Raw genomic sequence first — 24,090 nt, 5'->3', positions numbered from 1 at the left:
CTTTCTAATCTATATAGGTTAGAATAGAAAAATATTCGGGGCGCCTGGGTGGCTCAGTCGTTAAGCGTCTGCCTTTGGCACAGGGCGTGATCCCAGGGTCCTGGGATCGAGTCCCGCATCAGGCTCCTCCGCTGGGAGCCTGCTTCTTCCTCTCCCGCTCCCCCTGCTTGTGTTCCCTCTCTCGCTGGCTGCCTCTCTCTGTCAAATAAATAAATAAAATCTTAAAAAAAAAAAAAAGAATAGAAAAATATTCTGTAAGAACAGGCCCAAGGTGCATTTTCTAGATAAAACTATAAATAAAATTTTAAAAATCAAAGGTGACTGCAACAGAATTTTATGTCCTAACTCACTTTCCTCATGGAGAAATGTCTTTTCACTTCTTCAGGTGAAACAGATAAGGAAAATGAAAGCAAAAAGATGCCAGGAATCATGTGATAGACAGACACTGACACCAACCTCAGGAAAACCTAATGGGTATCCCTACCACCTTAGAAAAACAAAAAACTACCCACCATAAATAACGTGGTATAGTTCAAACTCAGAAATATATCTCATCTAAGAAACATGCAAAAGAAAACATCTCTGTGTTACATTTTAAACAATTCTTGCTGATAAATAGAAAATGTTTTGTAACAGCATGTAGAGTGAAGTCTGTACATAAAGGTTCACGCTGGTTTGCACCCTTGGCAACCAAAACACATTTGAAGAGAAACTACTGAAGAAAAAGTCTCATTTCAGAAGTGATTTCACTCATTAAATGGGGAAAGAAAAAATGAAATTATTCATGTTTTGACCTTATCCATAACAAGTTCAGAATGTAACTGCATTTATAGCAAGAAGTATATCCTTACAAAGATATTATTTAAAAAAAAGAAAAAAGGTTGAATTACAAATACGTTTTAAAACAGATACCGGACTCTTTTATACGGTCACCTCGTTTCAGAGGATCTTACGTAGTAAAGAAATTTCAATGGGAAATACATTTTCATCTCTCACAAAAAATGAATTTAATCCCTCATAATTTTCCCACCAAAAACTCATTTGAGAAATAATTTGCTGCGTGAAAGTATTACTACAAAATATTAAGATTAAGATCATAACTTACGTATGCATATAGTTTCAAAAATATTATGAGGATTCAGGGCACAAGTTGTTAGTTGAATGGGAAAAAGAGACCAAGCTATCCATTGTGCACAGAAATAATCTCATTCCTGTATATAAAAATATCAAAAATAATTCCCACTCGTGCTTTTTCTAAGTGTGCTATTACATAACTTCCACACGTGGTGTTTCTGAGTGATGAAGATCCTCGAATAATATTAATACTACAAAAGGTGTTCTGAATAGACATACTTCAGCTGACTAAAGTATATTTATTACCAGAAAATATAAAATTCTGAACAAAAGCCATGATGGACAAAGGATTCATCACATCAGAAGCAGGAAATTCCCTCTAATGCGTGAGGTGACTCAGAGTGCAATAATTCACTTTACCTGCAACTCAAATCTGGAAAGGCTGGACTGGAAAAATATCAACAGTACAGAACATCGCTGAAAAGATAATGGTTTCCTCTCAACCAGGCAGCAAAAGCAGGAGGAAAAAACTCAAAGTCACATTTTAGAATCTTTAAATTTAACAGTAATTCATATAATGTGAGACAAATTCGAAAGAGAGGTCGTAAGAAATACCTTGAGACAAAAGGAAGGGAGATGAAATTCAATCGAGAAAAAAAGGTGATACAAAGCTTAAAGGATTTAGCAGGAACTTATGAGATAAATGAATACACAGATGAAATTCTAAGCTGTGTGAAAGGAAACCCAAAGATGCAGAGATGGTAGAAAGTTGTGCAAGGAAGAGGTTTTCACAGGTTCCTCTTCATTCTAAGGGAGGTATGGCTGCCCATTTCTTTAGAACAATGAAGATCTGTTACTCTTTACATGCTCATTTTTCTTACCCATCAGAGCTGAAAAATATCAAGAGTATGAGTCCAAATGAAGACAGAAATCCTATACATCTGAAGATGACCATTCAGATAAGCACACTTAGTACATCAAAAAATGTTAAAACCAAGTTTTATTTCAATCTGCCAAACCGGAGACATACAATGACCTAAGACACATCCCTTTAAACTCCTTTCCTTTCAAGAAACAAATGATGGTGGTAAAAGGAGGATTTCTGAGGTTTGAACAAAGTAACATATAGCAGAATCTTAGGAAAGATATCATTTAATTTTCTTTTAAACTTTAGGTTTTTCTTTGAGTAACCCCTAAAACCATTCAATGTCACCAATGCCATAAAAAAGAAACCTTGGCCAACATTCATCTACAAAACTACTTTTAAAAATAGCCGTCCTTCTTGGCCAACCCTACCACCTTCTACTAGGCGGTCCGTCCCCATCCTTTCGGCGAAAGAAAAAGCAAATAACTACACCGAAAGTATTCAGCGTGAGGCTAAAGCTGTATGAAAGTGTCACTAAACATAACGCACATTTCCAGTCGCTCCATCGCCTGCAGAGTCATTAATAACCGCTTTTGGCTGCCTACACAGTTCGGCCACCTCCGGAAGGAAAGAGGGGCGGAGAAAGGTTCTCAGTAGAGGTTGTCAGTGTTGGTACTCCGAGGGGTTTTGATCTTCTCGATGTTTTTGAGGATCACGTCGTGCAAGGTGGCGTACTGGTTCCGCACATGCAGCAGGATCTGGCGCACACTCAGATACTCGTTCTCGTCGACCTCGGCTACAGTGCGGCGATAATCTTCCACCTGGGGGTACTTCACTATCTTGGACACCAACTTGGCCCTGGTGTTGTAGTAGGTGGAGAAGCGGCGCAGGTAGGAGGCTGCGGTGCTCTCCACTGTCCACAGCTGGTCCACGGTGTCCTCCTGGATAGACACTCCGAAGTTGTTGCCGTCCTCCACCTTCGGGATGAGCAACTGCACCCACATCCGCACCGTGTTGCATTTCTCTCTCAGCAGCTCGATCTCAGGTTTTACCCGCTCAATCAGCTCCACCAGATGCTGGTTGCTCCTCAGCAGCTGTCCCTCGCCCCCTGGCAGTGCCAGCACTTTGACCGAGGGCTGGGCCTGCAGAGGCGGCGGGTCCCGGTTGGGCCGGTCTCCCGCGGTGTCGGGCATGGCGGGGAGCTCCAGGGCCGGCACCGAACGAATTCTGGACAGGTCCTGCAGGCGGAGCTCCTGGACCCGACTATCCAGCTCCGACAGCTTCTGAGGGAAGAAGGTGGACACCAGATCCTCGGCCTCCTGTGCGATGCGGGCCCGAAATGAATCCACCTTCCCCTGCACGTCCTGCTCCAGCTTCAGCGGCGAAGCCATGACGTCCAAGGGCGAGGAGCGTTGGCGCGGACAACACCCGGGGTTTCCCCCACTGCCGCAGGGTAGACTTGGGCTTCCGCCGCCACCGCCAACTCCCAACAGACCACGCCCAGCCACAACGGAAATGACGTCCCAGAGTCCCAGCGGCCCGTGCGGGAAGAAGGGAGCCGCATGCGGAACCCGCCCACCCAGCGACGCCCCAGCCAGGCGGCCCTGCTTCCTGCACGAGTCGGGGTGGGGAGAGGCGTCTCTGTGGATCCAGCTCGCCCGAGCTGCACCTGGCCCCCTACACCACCTCCCGGCCTCTCGGCCAGAAGCCTGAGCAGGACTGATGGCTCCAAAGAACCTCGTTAAACTTAAGCACCGTGAAGACCTAGCAACAACAAGTCGATGTACTTTACAAAGGAGCTCAAGGAAATCCACAATCCCTGGAGCCGGACACACAGTCTCTTTTGAAAGGCACCTCGAGAAATGAGCTCTCCAGAGTAAGGCTCACTTCTGGAGAGCCAGAAGTCACACCTTTACTGGTAACTTGGGCGTATCCACGCTTTCCCCTTACGGAGTCAGAAGTTCCCCCTTCACTATGGTATTTTAATCAAGTCAGTAAAGTTCTGAGCTCTTCTGTGGCTTACTTAATACAATTTTTAGTCTGAGTTACAAATGGTAAATTCTAGGATTCTTCTTAAATCTCATCTTCTTTGGGATAATTAACAATTTGAATCTGGACTGTAAGATTAAAGTATCAAATATCCTGAATTTGGTAACTATATTGTAGTTACAGAAGTGAATATCCTTTTTTTTTTAAATACACACTACAGTATTAAGGGATAAAATGACGCGACGTATTTAACCTATTCTTAGATGGTTCGCAAAAACAGTGTGCAAGTATATGTGTATAAAGAATGTTAAAGCATGTGGAGAAATGTTAAAAATTCATGAATCTGTATAAAGGTGTATGGGAGTTCAGTATTAGTTTTAACTTTTCTGAAGCTTGAACTCGTTTCAAAATAAAAAGTGAAAAAAACTACCTTTTCCCTAAAGAATTCCAGAATCATAAATATAAATTCTATAACCTTCTAAAATTTCACTCCATTTATTTTCATTTCCCTGAGATACTTTTCTTTTGTTCTCTGCAACACCACAGGGCATGCCTTTGATTTTATACTTAAATTGTTGAAGTTTAGTTCAAAAAAGGATTATTCTAAAGATGCTACAGTATAGTTCTGAATGTAACTGTCACCTCAGTTGGAATATGAACTTCTTTAGGACATGGGTCAAGTCTTAATTTGTTGCCATCGCATGTGGCACAAGGCCCAGCATGGAGCAGGTGCTCAATACATGTCTGATGAAATGACCTTGAATTCATAAGATTTTAGCAAACCATAATTTCACAAGATCTAGAACAAAAAAGAAAGTATCAACAAGACAAAGATGTTACAGGTTGGTCTCCCCAGGAAGCAGACCGAGATTGCTTATAGGAGGTTTATCAGGGAGTGTTCTCAAGAAAGGTCCTGTGAGAAGAATGAGAACAGAGGGAGAAGTTAGGCACTGATGCAATCTCAGAGCCTCGGCTGACCCCATGGGAAACCAGGAAAGCGCCTTCACAGTTGTCCTGAGCTGGGGACAAGGCAATTCCTGAACAGGGCTGTTTGGCAGGACTTCCAGCAGTTGAAAAATAAATTATTTAATTTGTTTTTTTTAAGATTTTATTTATTCATTTGAGAGAGAGCACAAGCTGGGGGAGAGGCAAAGGGAGGGGGAGAGGCAGAGGGAAAGAGAGAGACAGACTGCCTGATGAGCTGGGAGCCCAACGTGGAGCTCGATTCCAGGACCTGGAGATCATGCCCTGAGCTGAATGAAGGCAGACGCCTAGCCTACTGAGCCACCCAAGCACCCCTAAATTCTTTAGTTTTGAGGCAGGAACTGGGGAATGCATCACAGCTTCAAGTACACATGTATCACAGTAAGATAACTATACTAACAAACTAGCAATTTAAGTTGTATTCAAGTCAACTGTGTTTGGCCCCAATTAGGGGCTGAAATTTCTGTGTTTAGATCACTACGCGTCTTGGAATGTGACAAAGCAGGATGTGGTGGAGGGAATTATGTTTTCAAAGACACATGTTTGGATAAAGGTATGTATGTACTATGGCTGTATGGGGAGTGGAGGGGGGGGTTACTGGGAAATTCCTGGTAAGTTGGATCTTAAGGTATCAGGGAAAGTGGCAGCAACTGAGGCAGGAAAAGTAAGCAAGGACCAGCTCATGGAGGCAGGGCCCTGTTTGCCATGATAAGGAAGTTGGTTTTAATAAAAGCCAACGAAGGGATTCAGGCAGGAGGGGAAACACACACACACACACACACACACACACACGAAGGGATTCAGGCAGGAGGGGAAACACACACACACACACACACACACACACACAGATGGATGACTTCAGCGGTGAGGTGGGTATGACAGGGAGAATAAAGGATGAGATCCTGCTGATTTAACCCAAATGATAAAGCATGCCTCATTCAGAGTAATGGCAATGGGGCTGGAGAGAAGACTCTAGAGAGTTTTAGGAAGTATAATTACAGTACATGGTGATAGTTTTGGATGTGTTAGAGATGAGAAAAGGCAGATTTTGATATTAATTTTTTTTTTTTTTTTTTTTGGTTAGGGAAAGAATTTCTACTTATACTTAAACTTCTCCTAAGAGATTACTTGGATATACATACATTTTTATACATGCAAATTTACTTTCAAGTTATGGGAATTTAGATACGGTAATCAAATAGGAAAGGAAAATCAAATCTTGAAACATGACCACAGTTTTCCCGTATCTTGATTTACTTCGTAACTTTAGCTATAAAACATTACAAGGGAGCTACTATGGAAGTTCTCTTTAATGTGAAAAACATCCTCAATGTTATATATGGTTTATCAAATGGTTACTTATTTTCAAAGAGAAAATATTTCTAGTTGCTCTTTTAAAAAAGTGGGGACTTACTTTCTACTTATGACACTGACCATTTATATGAAATTATTTTCTTTCACTGTCTGATAATAGGATAAAAATCCTTTGGCGGGCTCAGCTGCTCTTTTTTATAGTGTGATTTAAGAATTTTATTTATTCATGTTTCTTGTCCTTGTTAATGAGAGCAGCAGTTCGTTGGAAAATGGCAGCTCCTAATTTTTCTTTCCCCACTGACCACCAGCAATCTGCAGTTGTTTTTTAAAATTATTTGATGCACTTGCATGCTTTAATTCAACCCATGAAATTAACAGAGTGCTAACAGGAGGAGGAAGGCTGGGAACAGCTGTGTGGAGTGTTGTCTTGTTCAGGTCAGTTTCTCCTTTCTCCACAGTCCAGCAGGGTTCAGCGTGTACTGATGCCAATAATGACACATCACTTTAATTTTAGGAATACCTACAGATTTGTGGATTGATTTATCCTTTAAATATCCTCCAGCCCTGAAACTATGTCCCTGAAGGATTCTGTGGTCCTATGTATGAGTTCCATTTGTAGAATTATTCTAAGCCACTGTTGTGTCAACTCTCAGATATAAATGTAACTGAGAATACTGATTGGAATTTGATCCTTCAAGATAACTTATTTCCCCACTGATTTCTGTCAATAAATTAGGAGAAGTATAATCAATGGGGCTAACCCTAGATTAAGACTCTGATGAATGGTAATATTTATCCCCTTATGTTTATGAAATTCCTCATCTCCAGGTCGCAATGGATCTTAAGTTATCTAGGCCAAAGGGCTTCATTCACAACTTATGAATACCCTCCAGTGAGCACAACGCTTAGTTTTACAATGTAGTCACTGAGAACCCTGCCAGAGTCACCTTCTAGAGTGGACAAATATCTCCCGTCCCCTCCCTTCATCCTTCCTCCTAGAGTGCTGCAGGTAAGGGCACAGGAATAAACGACACAGAGGCACTTGCTGCCGTGCCCTCTGGTCAGTGGTCGCTGCCAATTCAGTGTCTCCAGAACCAGTCTCCAAATCTGACCTGTGCATGCCTTACATGAAGACGAGTGCCACGCCAGCATTCGGCTACGGCTATGCAGTTACCCCGCCGCGTTCAAACCCCGGCTTTGCTACTTACTAGCCACGGGACCCTGCTCAGTTATATAAGCTCCCCGTGCTTCCTTTTCTTCATCTATATAATGAGCAGTATAATAATAGCGACCTCATACAAGTTGTTTTGAGGATGAAGGTAGTTAATCCACGTAAAGAGTTCAGCACAGTGCCTTGAACGTGGTAACTGCTCAGTGGACGTTCGCTACTATTGACGGAGAGTCTCCTCAACATTTCAAAATCCCCCTTCACCCTGTGAAATGGAGATCTGTGAATTCTACACAAACAAACCAACATATAATCTTCTTGTTCACTGTCTTGTTCTGTATCAGTAATGACTCACTGTACTGCAGAGCTGAATATAAGTAATTAAAAAAAAAAACTGGCTTGAATTTCTGAGATCATCAGTATTTAGAGGCCGTATCACAGGGCACAGGTGAAGTAAGCACAAACTTTACTGGCTACCGTGGCCGAAAAATACATTTCTCAGCTGAACCCCTTCATGTCTTCATCAAGTTCATATTACTTTATCTTACAAATGACATACTCGGTATAGTTTGTTAACAATGATGTCTACTATCAAGGATCTCTAAGATCACTGATTAACAAAAATGTATTGACCTCTGGGTCCTAGATTCTTGACGTTTTAAAATGCTTTGGCCAATGACTCTCTACCAAAGCCACTGATGGCTTCCTTGTTCACAAAATCCCTGTTCTGGATGAATAGTGAATCCTCTAGTTCTGCATTTCTCATACTGGAGTCCATCAGTTCCCTGTAATTATTTCTGTGAATCCACTTTGATGATAAAATAATTGATGTAAGCATATTCTGGGGTCATATTATAACTGCCATGCAATTTGGGGGCCCATAATTATATTTTCTTATGATTATGATACCACCAAGTACCACTACTTTAATTTGATCATGGAGAGGGGAGCCTATTAGGTATGGTTACCCTATCTCCCCTCCTCCCCAAACACTGTTAAGGACAGAAGTTTTCTTACTGGGTCGAAGACAGAATCTGTAGGGAGAATGAGGTTGTCAGAGGGTACGCAGCGGTAAGGAAACGTCCAGGAAACACCGAAAGAACCTGCACCATGACAGTGAGCAGCAACTCCATTTGTCACTGGTGACTCTTTCCCAAAAACATGATCCTTTTACATAAATTCATGTTGATTTTAATTTTCTTATCTTTGTAATTTTATTTATACTTAAGTTACACAATTATTTTGGTTTTTTTTAAACAGTTTTTTTTTTTCTTCTAATCTATTTGAGAGAGAAGGCACAAGCAGCGGGAGGGCAGAGGGACAGGGAGAGGGAGAAGCAGACTCCCCGCTGAGCAGGGAGCCCGACACAGAGCTCGTTCCCAGGAACGAGCAGACCTGAGAAGAAGGCAGACGCTTCACCGACGGAGCCACCCAGGTGCCCACAATTATTTTGGTTTTTATAGATGTAAATCTACAAGTGTAAGATGTTTCGAGAACTTAGTTCAGCGTTTGTATGTGCTTAAACAATGCCTAATAATAATGCTGGGGAATTTCTTCCTTTAAAAGAAATCATTTCCTTTAAAAGTGCACTCTTCTAACACCCTGTACAATTCCACAGTTATCTTCCTGCAATGCACGTCTGACCATATTTCCATCTTCTGCAGGGTAAGGACCAAATTCCTTAAGCGTGGCCCACAGGCTCCTTCATGACTGGATCCTGCCATCTTTTCGTTCCCAGAACCTAGTCTGCATTTCCCAGTGGGTTCTCTCTCACGTCCTGGGCTTTCCTATCTTCACCTCTCTCTGGGTGAAATGCCACATTGCCTCGTCTTCCTCCCGCTCTCCACCGTACTCATTCACCCTTCTATAATCAACTCAAGGAGCGTTTATGAAGAAACTCTCCCTGGTACCACCTTCTCCTTCCCAGGTGAGGTTAGTGTTCCTGGCACAAGTGACTTAGTGTAACAGTATCTACCTCGTAAAGCTGCTGAGTGGATTAAATAAAACAACTTACATGAAACAGCAAGGACCGTAAATGCTTCATAAAGAGTAGTCGTTTTATTTGTAATCTTAAGAGTATTCTATGTGTATCTCTTTTATAGTTCCTATCACAGTGTTGTAATTTTAGACTTACAAGTCACTTTTCTCCACTATAATAAACTTTGGGAGGGCAAGGATTTTGGCTTATTCATTTTTATACAGTCTGTGGTAGCACAGTGTCTGGTATAGCAAGTGTTCAATGAACATTTACTGAATGAATAAATGAATTAATGAAGTAAAATAGGATAAAATGTATCAGACAGGACCTGACTAGCAGAAGAGATGGGACTCTCAAGCAACCAATCTTTTTCTTTTTTTCCCCTGGAGAGTTGCTAAACTGTGCTACAGTTTATAAAATCCCTTTTGGAGATTTTTTGGGCTGAACTCTTCAGGGATTTACACAGGAAAGGTAGGAAACAGATTTCTTTTTCCCACCAACAGCATGCAGAATTTGACATTCTGCTTCTGACTGTGGTAACAGCCAGAATTCTGGTCGTCACAGTATTGCTCAGTTCTACAAAATCGCCCGCACTTAAATAACCAGAGTTGCTCTGCAGAACAGTAGTTGTGCAGGACTGCGTGTTTGTGCAAAGTGAACGTACTGGGGAGTACTCGAGAGGTACACACAAGGAATGAGGGTGATGCTGGCTCTGACTCATGCTCCTACTGTTTATTTATAGCTTCTTATTAGTATGGGATTTGTTTTATTTGGCAAAAATACAAGATTTCAACTGACTGAGAGAGGAAGATGTAAGAAAATGCCTAAGCATAAAACTTCTACAGCTGAATACTAATCTGTAGCTCAGGGCTGTATCAGCAGGCTCCCCGGGGGCTGCCGCACGCTGAAACCACTCCAGAATTACAAATTTCATGAGCTGCAGACTTTACTGCTAAAAGTAAAGTAGTGGTTAACTAAAGATTTTATTCCTCCGTAGACACTTCCATTTACAAATGCTACATTCACTACTTGAGGCTACATTTTTTTGGTTAGTATACAAAATACGTACAATGAGTTTTTAATTTCTCTAATTTTCACCAACAACAAAGCCAAAATTTAAAATTTAAAAACATAAGCCAAAGATTTTATATGCTTCAAACCTGGGGGGAAAGTACTTTCTCAATGTTCATTTAAAATTACTCTCTGTCCTCTTACTATTTTCCTTTCTTTTAAGATTTTATTTATTTGAGAGAGGGAGAGAACAAGCACGCGCACAAGTGGGGGGAGGGGGAGAGAGAATTTTAAGCAAACTCCCCGCTGAGTGCAGAGCCCAAAGCCCAGTGCAGGGCTTGATCTCACGACCCCAAGACCATGACCTGAGCCGAAATCAAGAGTCAAATGCTTAACAGACTGTGCTACCCAGGCGCGCCTCTGATTTTCCTTCACGGCATTTATCACAAACTGACACTGCTTTACATGTTTATTTGTGTATTAGTATTTTTCCCTCGAACATAAAAGTGAGGGCTTTGTTTTATCACTGGATTCTTTACAGTGAGTGGTCTGGAATATAATAGCTATTCATTAAATATTTTGTTGTGTAAATAACAATAAACTTGGTTAAATCTCTTGATTAAGTAATTCTCTGAGGACAGCTGAATTTGGAAGAGTTTTTTTTATTATGAAAGTAAAGCAATTATTTAAATATAGTCACACTTAGCATGAATAAAAGTTTTCGGGATAATAAAAATTCTTAGAAGGTCTGAAGAACGAACCCTTTTATGCTCTAAAGGTATCTCATCTTTATCTTTTTTCTTAAAAAGCAACAAAAGCGGAACTACTGGTTTTAAAAAAATTGGATTTGGTATTTATCATTACCATTCACCTTCTTAATAGAAGTGTTTGTTTCAAAATGAAATTAAGATTCTCATTTTGGTAGATGGAAAGTACGCCTTCCTGGCTTTGTATTTTAAACTCAGTCAACTACACAGAACTACAGTAAAATCTGAATAATAAATGTTTTGCTTAAGAACACTATTCTTCCTAATGCAAGCTGAACACAAAATTGGTAAAATAATTCTAAGAGGATAAAAACTTTCAAATAATCAGCAATCATATATGCACAGAAATTAGGTTGACCATTTCTTTCTGTATGACAGAGTACTATAAATACTATTTTACTAAAAAATAAGCAAGATAAACTTTATAACTAAAAAGCTGATCCCAAAACCTCAGACTTAAGTGAAGTTGTTTCGTCAGAATAGACTTGAGCTATTTTATAATCTGAATTCAAGTTATTTTATCATTAATATTTTATCTCTTTAATAATCTACAGACTTCTGTTATATATAGTAATGTAAGGTTAACAGGCTTCCTCTAAAAATGAGAAAGAACCACAACTTTGTACAATAACATTTACTAATAATTACTAAACCTCTGCTGATGTAATTGTTCTAAAATCTATATATGATTGTGTTTGTATGTTATTAATACTTATAAGAAAACAATAAAGACTGACTTCATGCACAAAGGAAAATAATGTTTATTATATCCTCTGGATGAACTCATGACATACCACTCATACGGCTCCTATCTGATATCAATGTGGAAAGGTCAGATTAAAGACTACATAGTTTCTTTCCAGTCATTAGCTGAAGTCACTACATCCATCACAATGGATGTGATATAGTCAGTTTGAATAAACACTAAAAAAGAGAGTAGGTTCTACCCCTTCCCCCATCATATCAGAATCTTCTGAAATGGGAAAACAACAGAAAGAGGGATCAAAGGAAGCCAATCTCTCACACAATTTCCAGGCAGGACAAAGTGGGGAGTCAAACCAGGGAGAGGTGGGTGGACAGCCCTGTTTGAGGGTGTGGCTGATCCTTGTTAATAGCTTCCCCTGGGAGGGCAGGAAGCCCTAGGAAGAGGGGGACCCCTCCGTTGGGTTCCCAGGGGATCTTTCTCTCCTCCCCTGCATGAGGCAGATGCCACCTGTCTGCTGCCCCCCCCCCTCCAGGAATGGCCTTGTCCGGGAATGCCCACCACACATACCCTCTTTTTTTCTGGTCAAACTGTTTCCTCCTCAGCCTGCCTCCCTCCATCCCCCCTACACCTTTACTTCTGATTTCCATTCCATGGAATTTGGGACTGAAGGTAAACTACAACAGTATCACCAACACCAAGTCTTTCAGGGGGGGAAAAAAAAAAAAAGAAAGAAATTTAACAAAAAAATAGATTAACTGGGGCACCTGGGTGGCTCAGTCATTAAGCGTCTGCCTTCGGCTCAGGGCGTGATCCCGGCGTTCTGGGATCGAGCCCCATGTCAGGCTCTTCTGCTGGGAGCCTGCTTCTTCCTCTCCCACTCCCCCTGCTTGTGTTCCCTCTCTCGCTGGCTGTCTCTCTCTCTCTCAAACGAATAAAATCTTTTAAAAAAAATTTGATTAATAAAGTTAAAAAAAAAAAAGAGAGCAAGGGCATCTGGGTGGCACAGTCGGTTGAGTGTCCAACTCGGTTTTAGCTCAGGTCATGATCTCAGTCTTCTGAGACTGAGCCCTGCCTCAGGTCTGCACTCAGCTCAGAGTCACCCTGGGTTTCTCTCTCCCTCTGCACGGCCCCTACCTGTGCACACATGCACGCACGTGCACGCAATCTCTAATTCTTTAAAAAAAAAAAAAAAAAAGGCGGGGCTCCCAAGTGGCTCAGTAGGTTAAGCATCTGCCTTTGGCTCAGGTCATGATCCCAGGGTCCTGGGATTGACCCCCACATCCGGCTCCCTCCTGAGCAGTGAGCCTGCTTCTCCCTCAACTGCTCCCCCTGCTTGTGCTCTCTCTCTGTCAAATTTTTTAAAAAGGCAGAAAAGCTGGTGTTCACTGTTACTCAGTTTTCTGTATGTCATTTAAATCTCCAGTTTCTGAAGACGTCATATGAAATGAACACTGAATTACTATCAATACAGGAAATATTTAAAAGAACTCTAGGGGCGCCTGGGTGGCTCAGTTGGTTAAGCATCTGACTCTTGATTTTGGCTCAGGTCATGATCTCAGTGTCGTGAGATGCAGCCCCCCACTGGGCTCAGTGCTGGGCGAGGAGCCTGCTTAAGATTCTCTCTTTTGGGGCACCTGGGTGGCTCAGTCAGTTAAGCATCTGCCTTCAGCTCAGGTCATGATCCCGGAGTCCTGGGATCAAGCCTCGGATTGGGAATCCCTGCTCAGCGGGAAGTCTGCTTCTCCCTCTCCCTCTGCTTGCGCATGCTTGCTCCCCGCCACTTCTAAATAAAATCTTAAAAAAAAAAAAAAAAAGGTTCTCCCTCTCCCTCTGTCCCTACCCCCACTCATGCTCTTTCTCTCTCTCAAAATAACTAAAATTACTTTTTTAAAAGGCTATTAGAAGAGGTTATACTACAAGGGAGAGTCTGTTTGGAAAAGCCCTTCCTTTCAAATTTATGATTCCCCCCCCAAAAAGGGACACAGGGTAGATCTAAACTATCTAAATCAAGCCTTCATAAACCTAGTTACATAATAGATAGTAATGTAAAAGGCACTGTACAATCTTGCAGATTTCATACTTTCCAGATGTGCAAATTTTCTTTCTGTTGATGGACATTAAGGAAAATAATAGCATCAAAATGAATCTGTATGGGGAGCTGAGGTCAGGAGGGATCCTGGATGATCGCGCTACATCTAATGAAAAACAGTCTCCCCTTGGCCTGTCCATTTATAGGTTCTTCCAACCAAAAGCCATAAGCTTCAAAGGTCAAGCTCTTAACAACAGACATATACTGAACACCTACCATGTGTTAAGTACGGTACTAGAACTTGATTTTTCATTTAAATTTATTAACTTAGAATTATTAGTATTACTATATTAGAGATAAGGACACTGAGGCTCTGAAAAGTATTTCCTTATAGTCTTTGAGTCTGTAAGCAGAACAAGGCTGGATGAGCTCCACATCCATATGACTCCAGAGTCCCTGCCTTGTGACTGCCTGCCAACAAACGCTCCATCAGCCTCCCCAGAAGTGACTTTCTCCACTAAACTAGAAAGTAATGACTCATGATTAAGTGGAAAGGCTTTTTTTCTTGCTTCTGAATACGACTGCACGATGCTACAGGGCGAACTATCTATACCCTGTGCTATTTTTCTAACTCTTTAAGCCAATCCTAAAATGTGTATGTATGAATATGTATATATTATACACATACATACACATACACGTATTTTTAGAAGCTTAACTCTAGGGTCTAATTCTGCATCTCTCTTTTTAAATAAAGAAAAAAAACTACTAGCAGATTAAACAAAAAGTAGTAGACACTTCTAAGAATTTTAATTTCGGTTCCTGTTTCACTTACTCTTCTGTGTATTTCCTACCACTGTGATCTGTATGGGCACATGTCATGTGTTCATTTCATCTGGTCTCCAGAATCTTGGTTTGGCAATATCTTCTGCCACCCATTACACTTTTGCTATAATTATCTACAGTATATGTTATGTTTCCAAAGAGTATAAATAACATTTCATTGGTTAAGTATAAAGACTGGAAATTTGAAGTTGAAGAAGTTCAATCACAGGATACTGTTTTAAGAAGTTCCAGCAAAGTGTACAACCTAACAAGTTAAGGATAACACAAAGGAAACTGACAGCCTGGTATAACCTTTTAAACTTGGCTTTGCTTTAGTTCTTCCACCAAAAGCTATTGGATGAAAACACAGTGCTGAGTATCATATAACACAAAAAAATGAACTTTGATTCATCCCTGCACCATTTACAAAAATTAACTCAAAATGGATCACAGACCTACATATAAAACCTACAACTATAAAACTTTTAGAAGAAAACATGAGAAAAATCTTTGTGACTCCGGGTTATGCAAAGATTTCTTACGACAACAAAAACTATCCATAAAAGAAAAAGCTAATAAATTGGACTTTATCAAAATTAAGAATTTCTGCTCTTTGAAAAACACTGATAAGAAACTGAAAAGTCAAGCAACAGACTGGGAGAAAATGTATCCAAATCACATGTCTGATAAGGAACTTGTATCTAGAATATATAAAGAACTTTCCAACCAATTGTAAGAAAACAAACAACTCAATTAAAAATGGGCAAAAGGTTTGAACAATGATGTGTGGAGGACAAATAAGTACAAGAAAAGATGGTTAAAATTATTAGCCATTAGGGAAATGTAAATTTAAAACCATGAGATATGACCACATACCTATTAGAATGACTAAAATTAAAAACACTGGTCATATCAAGTGTTGGCAAGGACGTGGAGGTACTCCAACACTCATACTTCTCAGAACATAAAATGGTAACACCACTTTGGAAAACAGTTTGGCAATTTCTTAAAAAGCAAAACTTACACACCTACCATATAACCCAGCCATTCTACTCCTAGGTATTTACACAAGAGACATGAGAGCATATATCCCCACAAAGATTTGTACACAAATATTCTTGGCAGCTTTAGTTGTAATAGCCAGAAGAGGAAGGTGAATGGACAAATTGTGTCGCATCCCCACAACGGACACCAAGCAAGAGAGGAATGAACTACTGATAAAGCTACAAGGTGGATGAATCTCAAAATAATAATGCTAGAAGGAAAAACACAGAATGTATGATTCCTTCATGTCAAATCACTTTTTTAAAATGTAAACAAATGTACAGTAACAGAAGATCAGTGGTTGCCTAATGAGAGGGGAGAGGGTGAGTGGGGAGCAATTACAAAGTGGCAAGAAGAAAACAATTTTCGGGAATGATGACCACACTGATTACCTTGACTATGGTGATGTTGTCACAGATACGTACATACATCAAAGTTTATTAAATGAGCAGTTAACTAAGTACAGTAGGCTGTATGTCAATTATACCTCAATAAAACAGTAAAAAAGAAAAAAAAAAACCCTAATCCACCATAGAAAACAGTGTGGAGGCTCCTCAAAAAATTAAAAATAGAACTACCATATGATCGAGCAATCCAATTTCTGGGTATATATTTGAAGGAAATGAAATCACTATCTCAAAAGAGCTTTCCCCCATACTCACTGCAGCGTTATTCACAATAGCCAAGACATGATAACAACCTAAATGTCTACCAACGAATGAATGGATAAAGAAAATGTGGTATGTGCATGCAATGAATATTATTTGGCCACGAAAAAGAGGGGAAAACACGGAGATCCTAACCAATTGCAACAACATGGATGGATGGACCTTGAGGGCATTATGCCAAGTGAAATAGGTGGGAAAGAGAAAGACAAATACTACATGACCTGACTTACAGAGTAGAATGCAGAAACAATGTAGAATAGTGGCTGCCAGGAGATGGGGGCGGTGGGGGAAATGGGAAGATGTTAGTCAAAGGGTACAAGCTTCCAGTTATAAGGTGAATAAATGCTAGGTATCTAATATACAGTATGGTCTCTACAGTTCACAATACTGTATCATATACTTGAAAGTTGCAAACAGAATAGATGTTCAATGTTCTCACTATTTAAAAAAAGCAATTATGTGAAGCAATGGATATGTTAACTAACCTTATTGAAGTAATATTTTGCAATATATACATGCATCCAACTGTCATACTGTACACCTTAAACTTCATTATATCTCAGTAAAGCTGGTGGGGGGAGGGGAGAACCCTAATCTTCACCTTAAAAAAATAAACAGCACTGCATGACACAAAATTTCACTATTAATTTTAATTACAAACTATGTTGAAGAACAAGTCTTTGCTTCATATAGCAGAGAATTAAATTTAAACCAGCCACAAGGTTTTATTGTTATATTAATCAGTCTTCCAAGTAAGTGATACAGTTCCCTGATTGCTAACAAGGTTAACTCCTCAGAAGGCAACAACGCAGAAATCCAAGGTAAACACTAAATTCAAATATTCCTGAATAGCATAAAATTAAAGTTTTGTGCACTCAGGCGCACAACTCCAAGATCATGACCAGAGCCAAAACCAAGAGTCGGACACCCAACCGAATGACCCACTCAGGCGCCCCTCCAACCTGCTCCTCTCTTGTCAAATCCCTTCTACCTCCTATATCCTCACTCTCCCCTGATGACCTCACAGTGCACTTCAGTGGGAAAACAAACCCTCAGAGGTGTCTTCTCTTATCTTTCTGGAACCAAACCTTCTACCTATGAACCTGTCTTGCCTCTACTACAAGAGGAGGAAGATCCCACCTTCTAGCAAAGGGCAATCTTTCTACTAGTGATAGGAATTCCACCTTTTTGCTCCTTGTCAAGGACTTAATCACTTCCCCTGTAACACTGCTCTCTTCCTACCTACTGGTTCATTCTTCAAAATTTTACATTTTATCCTGGGATTTAAAAAAAAAAAACAACAACCTTTTCTCTGTTCCCTTTTATATTTTTTGGCCTTATTTTTTTTATAAAAATTTTTTTATTATGTTAGTCACCATACCTTTTATAGGAAAAATTCTTAAAATAGTAGTGCTTACTTACTACTGCCAGTAGTGCCTTACTGCCTAATCCACTGTTAAACTTTCTTTAAAAAAAAAAAAAAAGATTTTATTTATTTATGAGAGAGCGAGAGCAAGCAAGCAGGTGGAGGAGCAGAGGGAGAGGACAAGCAGACTCTGCGCTGAGCGTGGAGCCCGACGTGGTGCTCGATCCCAGGACACTGAGATCATGACCTGAGCCAAAACCAAGAGTTGGACGCTTAACTGAATGAGCCACCCAGACGGCCCCATTGTTAATCCTAACTTTCACTTCCATCTCATCACTAAAGGGCTCTTGTCAAGGAAAAGAGAATGACTTTCATGTTGACACAGCCAGCAGATCTTTACCTTCACCTTAACTGACCTCTCAGCAGAATTCAAGTCAACCACTCCTTCCCTCTTGAAAACATCTCCTCTCCTGGCTCTCCTTCTACTTTGCTGGTTGTTTCTACTTCAGTTTTGTTTGTTAGATTAACTTCTCTAATGGAATCTCTCATTCAGTCCTGGGTCCCCTTCTTTCTCTACATTATCTTCCTAGATGATTCCACCACTGTCATAGACTTAAAATGCTCTGTCAATCCCTAAATTCACCTTCTTAGCTCAGACTTCTCTCCTGGGTCCTAAATTCACAGAGCCAATGTGACATATTCCCGTGAAATGTCTCAACGGCATTTCAAACTTAAACGTGTCCAAAAAGAACTCTTAGTATTCATACCAAACATATTATCCTGCTCTACCCCAAAACCTTTCATCTCAGTAAATGGTACCACTATGTACTTAATTCTCTCAGGCCAGAAATCTGAACATATCGGATACATCTCCAATTCCCACTGAATCTGTCTGCAAAATGTATTTAGAAGCTGCTCATCACACCACTGCCATCATCACATGCCTGGACTACTGAAAAAGCCTTCTCATTGGTCTCTGCTCCTATCATGGCTCCCTCTAATCCACTGTGGAGCCAACAACTAAACTCACCCTACAAATGATATCATTCATGTCATTCCGTTACTTACATCCCTTCATTGGCCCTCAGAATACAACCCAAACTCCTTACACCAGTTCTTGCATGATCTGGCCCCTTCCAATCTCTCCAACCTCATTGTCATTACTTGGCCCACCTCCAACCCCATTCACAAAGTCCTCTGCCACACTGGTTTTCTGCCAGTACCTCAAATAATGTTCTTTCCTGCCTTCCTGTCTTTGTACATGTGCTTTTTTCTCTGCCTGGAATCCCCCTTCACCTTATGTCAGTTAAATGTCACCTCCCAGGAGAGCGTCCTTGGCCCAATCTTCAGTAGACTTCCCTGCGATCCTCTGATCCCACCGTTTGTTTTCTTCATAAAACTTGTATTTGTCATTATTTTACACATTTATCTGTTTACTTTTTCTGTTTTCTGGTCAGCACCATCAACTAAAATACAAGCTGCACGAGCACAGAGACTGTCTCATCTATCACTGGAACCCTTGCTTCCGGCATATCATCACAATACTCATTAAACAGTTCCTGAAAAAAATGTTTCCTGAGACATGAAAAAAGTAAGTCTTAAGATATACAGGCCTTATGGGATGCCTGGGTGGCTCAGTCGGTTAAGCATCTGCCTTTGGCTCAGGTCATGATCCCAGGGTCCTGGGACTGAGTCCTGCATAGGGCTCCTTGCTCAGCGGGGAGCCTGCCTCTCCCTCTACCCCTCCCCTTGCTCGTACTCTCTCTTTCTCTGACAAATAAATAAACAAAATTTAAAAGAAATGCATTCACTTCTTTAAAAAAAAAAAGATATATAAGCCTTATGATCTAGTAGCAGACTAATGGAGAAAGCCCTGAAAACACACTATTATGGAGTTTAGTTATATGGATGGACTTCACTACTGCAACTTACCATCTAAATACAACAAAGAAGAAAGTACCTTTTGTTGTTCTGTTTTGCAATAATATTTAAGTTTCTTGAAAACCTTTTTAGATTTTAAGAATTTTATCTAAAACTGTTATTCTCACATTTAATATTTTATATCTGTAACATATTTTTCTCATATTTGAGGTTGAATAAATGGCTTAAAAATGGGAGACTAGAAGACTTGCTTCCTTACTGTATTGTACTTCCACAACCACACTGTCCAAATCTAAGAGTCTGAAAAAGATAAAACTGATATATTAAGAGAATTCTGTTGACTCACAGAAAGGCAGATTCCATTCCAAAGAAACTGGCTGAAACTGTTAATAAGAAATGACCATATGATGGGGCGCCTGGGTGGCACAGCGGTTAAGCGTCTGCCTTCGGCTCAGGGCGTGATCCTGGCGTTCTGGGATCGAGCCCCACATCAGGTTCTTCCACTATGAGCCTGGTTCTTCCTCTCCCACTCCCCCTGCTTGTGTTCCCTCTCTCGCTGGCTGTCTCTATCTCTGTCGAATAAATAAATAAAATCTTTAAAAAAAAAAAAAAAAGAAAAGAAATGACCATATGCTGAAAGCTAACTTTCTCTTGTATTACAGGTGTTAGTTTTACTTATTGTCTCTTCTGCAACAGAACCCTTCAACACTGTGGTGTCAGTTAAGTTACGGTGTCATTCTAAGACCAATCATGTAGAGTTCAAAGAAAAAGGAAGTGATTATTTTAAACAAAGATGTGATGAATTCTTTAAAAATTGGAATTTGTTACAGCTTTTCATACTAGAAATGAAAAGACCCCTGAAAGATCTTACATGTTAAGCTAGGAGGCACTGGCTGCAGAAGCACATACAATAGCTGAGAAACTCGTAAAATCCCGGAGAGCTGACCTTGCTCAGCGCCTGCTGATGAATCAGTAAAAGAAATCATAGCTCTGCCACCTTCCAACCATACAGTAACTCATCAAATTAAAGATTTAGCTGCGAGTATGAAGAGGAACTTAATATTTCCACCACAGAACTGTGCTTTTGTTTTACCAATAAAAGAATCTACAGACGTGATGTTTTGTTTAAATGCACTCGACAGGAGCTCCAAGTAATCAGCAACAAAGATCTTTTATGGGAATGCTTGGCAACAAACAAAAGGAGTACTAAAACGTAGTGCTGAATAACTTTTTTGAATCTCATCATTCATCCTGGAAAACTACATTGGTATTTACACTGATGGTGCAAAAGCGATTCTGGTGCCTTCCCAACACGACGGGACCCAACTGTATTAGAGTTGCTCATAGCATTTATCACCCCATGTCCGGACACATTCATACATGCACACGAAGTTTAACTGAAGGACAGCCTTGATAAAACCAATAAAAATTACTGACTTTATTAAATCTTGACCTCTGAGTAGATTTTTTAATATTGTGTGTGACAACACAGGAAATACACATAAAGCACTTCTGCTGCATCACAAAATGTAATGGCTGTCTAGAGGAAAATCATTTGTGTAACTGAGCTGTGAGCTATACCAGCCACTTTCTAATGGAACACCGAGTTTACTAGGAAGAATGTCACACAAACTATAGTTATTTAGATTTGGGTATCTGATAGACATGTACTTAAAACTGAATTAAGGGAACCTGCCACTCAAAGGAAAACAACTGACAATATTTTTGACAATGGTAAAATTTGAACCTTCAAACAAAAACTAGAATTTTGGAAAACCGGCATCTGCTACCATAACCTTAACAGCTTCCTGCTACTTAAAGACTTTTCTGATAAGATTTGTAGTGGTCTCACAGAATGTGATTTTTAAAATAATGAATAATAAACTATGTGAACATTTGAAAGATCTGCATAACTCAGTGAGCCAATACTCTCCAAATGACCAATGTGTGATGTTACAAAGTCATGCGTGGGTAAAAGAGCCAAAGTGCAAGATAAATCAATGGATTTTAATGTATCAGAGTACTAAAAGTTCATAGACTGGGCTTCTACGCTGCAACTAACCTTTAAGAAACTCTCTCTTTTTAATGGTATTGTATCAAAGAAGAATATGCACATTATCTGAAAGGCTTTAAAAAGATTCCCTCCTTATCCAACCACATTATCTGTGTGAGGCCAGGTTTTCTTTATAGATTTCAACCAAAAAGAAATGATTAATGCAGAAGCAGATACAAGAATCCAGCTGGATTCTATTTAGCCATATACTGAAGAGATCCATAATAATATTAAGACCATGCCCCTCTTCTCACTAATGTTTCTTTGTGTTTGGAAACTATAAAAGAGTTATGAAACCAAGAAGTCTGAGAAACACTGACCTACATCTATCTAAGGGTCTCCGCTTTCTTATTACTCAGTTGGGTCTTAAGGCCTGATGGCAAAACGGAAGACTGAAAGGTCAGGGTCAAACGTAGAGAAAATGAGGGGATAAATATCTGACCAAATAAATGTCTGCCTGCATAGCGCTGGGTTGGATTTTCTTCATCCCAAAGTCAGAAAAATTGTTTTTTGACTATACATCATTCTCTTTAGTTCACACTGCTTGTACCTCCACCAGAATAGATACTGAAAAGCTGCTAATTCAAAGCACATTTTATGGGGAGAAAGCAACCAGTCTCTTCAAGAGACTTCAAAGTAAACATCTGACACCCCCTCTAAGGCAGACTCATTCTTAATAGAATAAGTTATTGAATTCTTATTCAATAACAAATGGAATCAGAAGAGAAACAGCTATAAAACTTAAACTGAGTAACAGAGGCCTGTTCTGTAGATAAATTTTTGTTTTATTTTCAAGATTTATTTCTAGGCATATTGTGATCAAATGCAGATGACCCTAAAATTATTCAAAATACAGGCTATGGAAAATTGAACAAAATAAGTCGAAAAGCTTTTCTTGAACACCTTCCGTATTCAAAATAAACACTCTGCAGGGAATAAAATGCTAACGTCCTCCCACCCTTCTAGGGACACCACAGTGTACGTTACACATGGGCCTCCATAAATACGGAGCTTATTCAGTCTGCAGCATGATGATTTTGGAGATTAAAATAACAACACAGTCTGTTTAGCATCCTAACTGAAAAACAGTCTTCTCTATCCATGTACTACTGACATCAGTGTTTCAACTCTGAAATACAGAGAAGATCTGCTTCTCTCATGCAAAATGGTAACTAGCTTTTGCATCTGAGTTCATTAATTTTGAAAGACTGGTTTTCAGACTTATCAGAGACACAGATGGCCCTGATAAAAAGAGTCAAGATGCTGGTCGGCCACCAATTCTCTATCACATTACGGTGATGACATAGACTAGTTTAGAATACAGTGTCAAATTGGTGGATTTGGTATCCAGTTTGTTGGTTTGTTCATTCATTCAATGTTTATGGAGTATCTGCAGTATGCCTGGTACTGCAGCGGATACCAGGCACAGAGTGATGAGTGAGACAGAGACAGTTCCTGCCCTCAGGGTGCTTAAGGCCTGGCAAGGAAATGGACATTAAGCAAAGAATCACATAATTATTTAGTTAGACATACTCTACACTCCTAGTCTCAGCTATCATCCAATCTGTTTCCGAAGTGTTTCCCACACGAGAAGATGGAAAACTCCTCCAAAGCCTACGTGTAACAGGCTCTTCATAGATTAGCATCAATGCCTTAAAATAAGTATCACACTACTACTAGCCTTAGGATTTTCAGGAAAAACCAACCTAAGTGTCAGTGTTCAGATTTGCTGATGGTGTCAAAGTTAAACAAATCTGAGTCCGAAATGAACAAATCACCACATTTGGGGGAGGGGAGGAAATGACACGAGTGTTTCAGACCTTAATCCTGAGTTGGATCATAAATCATCAACTTTTCCTAACCATAATAATTGCTTCCTTCATAATTAAGATATGTGACATCATCAAAAAGCTTACACTGAATTTTGTTTAGACATAAAATGACTTAACAGCCTACTTTGCTAGTTTTCTGACTTCATGAGGCAAAAAATCCAAGACCATCTATGTATAAATTAGAAATAGTTCTATTAACTTTTATTTTTTTAAAACTCTTCACCTTTTTTTTTTTAAAGAGTTTACTTATTTGAGAGAGAGAGCACAAGCGGGAGAGGAGCAGGAGGGCAGAGAGAAGCAGACTCCCCACTGGGCAGGGAGCCCGATGTGGGGCTCGATCTCAGGACCCTGGGATCATGACCTGAGCCAAAGGCAGACGATTCACTAACCGAGCCACCCAGGCGCCCCGACTCTTCATCATTATTAAAAAACACCTCTTTATTCAAGATTTGATGTCTCAAGGAATATTTTAAATATGACCTTATTTTTTAAAAAGCTGGTTTTAATTCCACACTCTTATTTTTATGTAGTCTCAC

At 40.0% G+C, this 24,090-nt stretch overlaps 2 protein-coding genes across 2 annotated transcripts in view; both read right to left on the bottom strand.

Moving 5' to 3' along the window:
• Positions 1-24,090, bottom strand: part of ATF6 (activating transcription factor 6) — a gene marked incomplete at its 5' end in the record, with an annotated part of 198,212 nt that overhangs the window by 77,558 nt on the left and 96,564 nt on the right. The gene's annotated exons all lie outside the window — the stretch shown is intronic.
• Positions 2,078-3,947, bottom strand: LOC103658259 (proteasome activator complex subunit 3-like). The gene has a single exon (XM_040635961.1). It carries the CDS (start codon positions 3,328-3,330, stop codon positions 2,590-2,592), a length of 741 nt encoding a protein of 246 aa, XP_040491895.1. The 5' UTR covers positions 3,331-3,947; the 3' UTR covers positions 2,078-2,589.

This window comes from Ursus maritimus, unplaced genomic scaffold (genome assembly GCF_017311325.1).
Source record: "Ursus maritimus isolate PB19 unplaced genomic scaffold, ASM1731132v1 scaffold_2, whole genome shotgun sequence".
NCBI lineage: Eukaryota > Metazoa > Chordata > Mammalia > Carnivora > Ursidae > Ursus > Ursus maritimus.
Note: the sequence above shows the minus strand (reverse complement) of the source record. Positions and strands in the feature narration are given on the sequence as shown.

Bases quoted from the DNA above. Each gene is read 5' to 3' on its own strand.
- LOC103658259 (XM_040635961.1), bottom strand. From the start codon at position 3,330: ATGGCTTCGCCGCTGAAGCTGGAGCAGGACGTGCAGGGGAAGGTGGAT.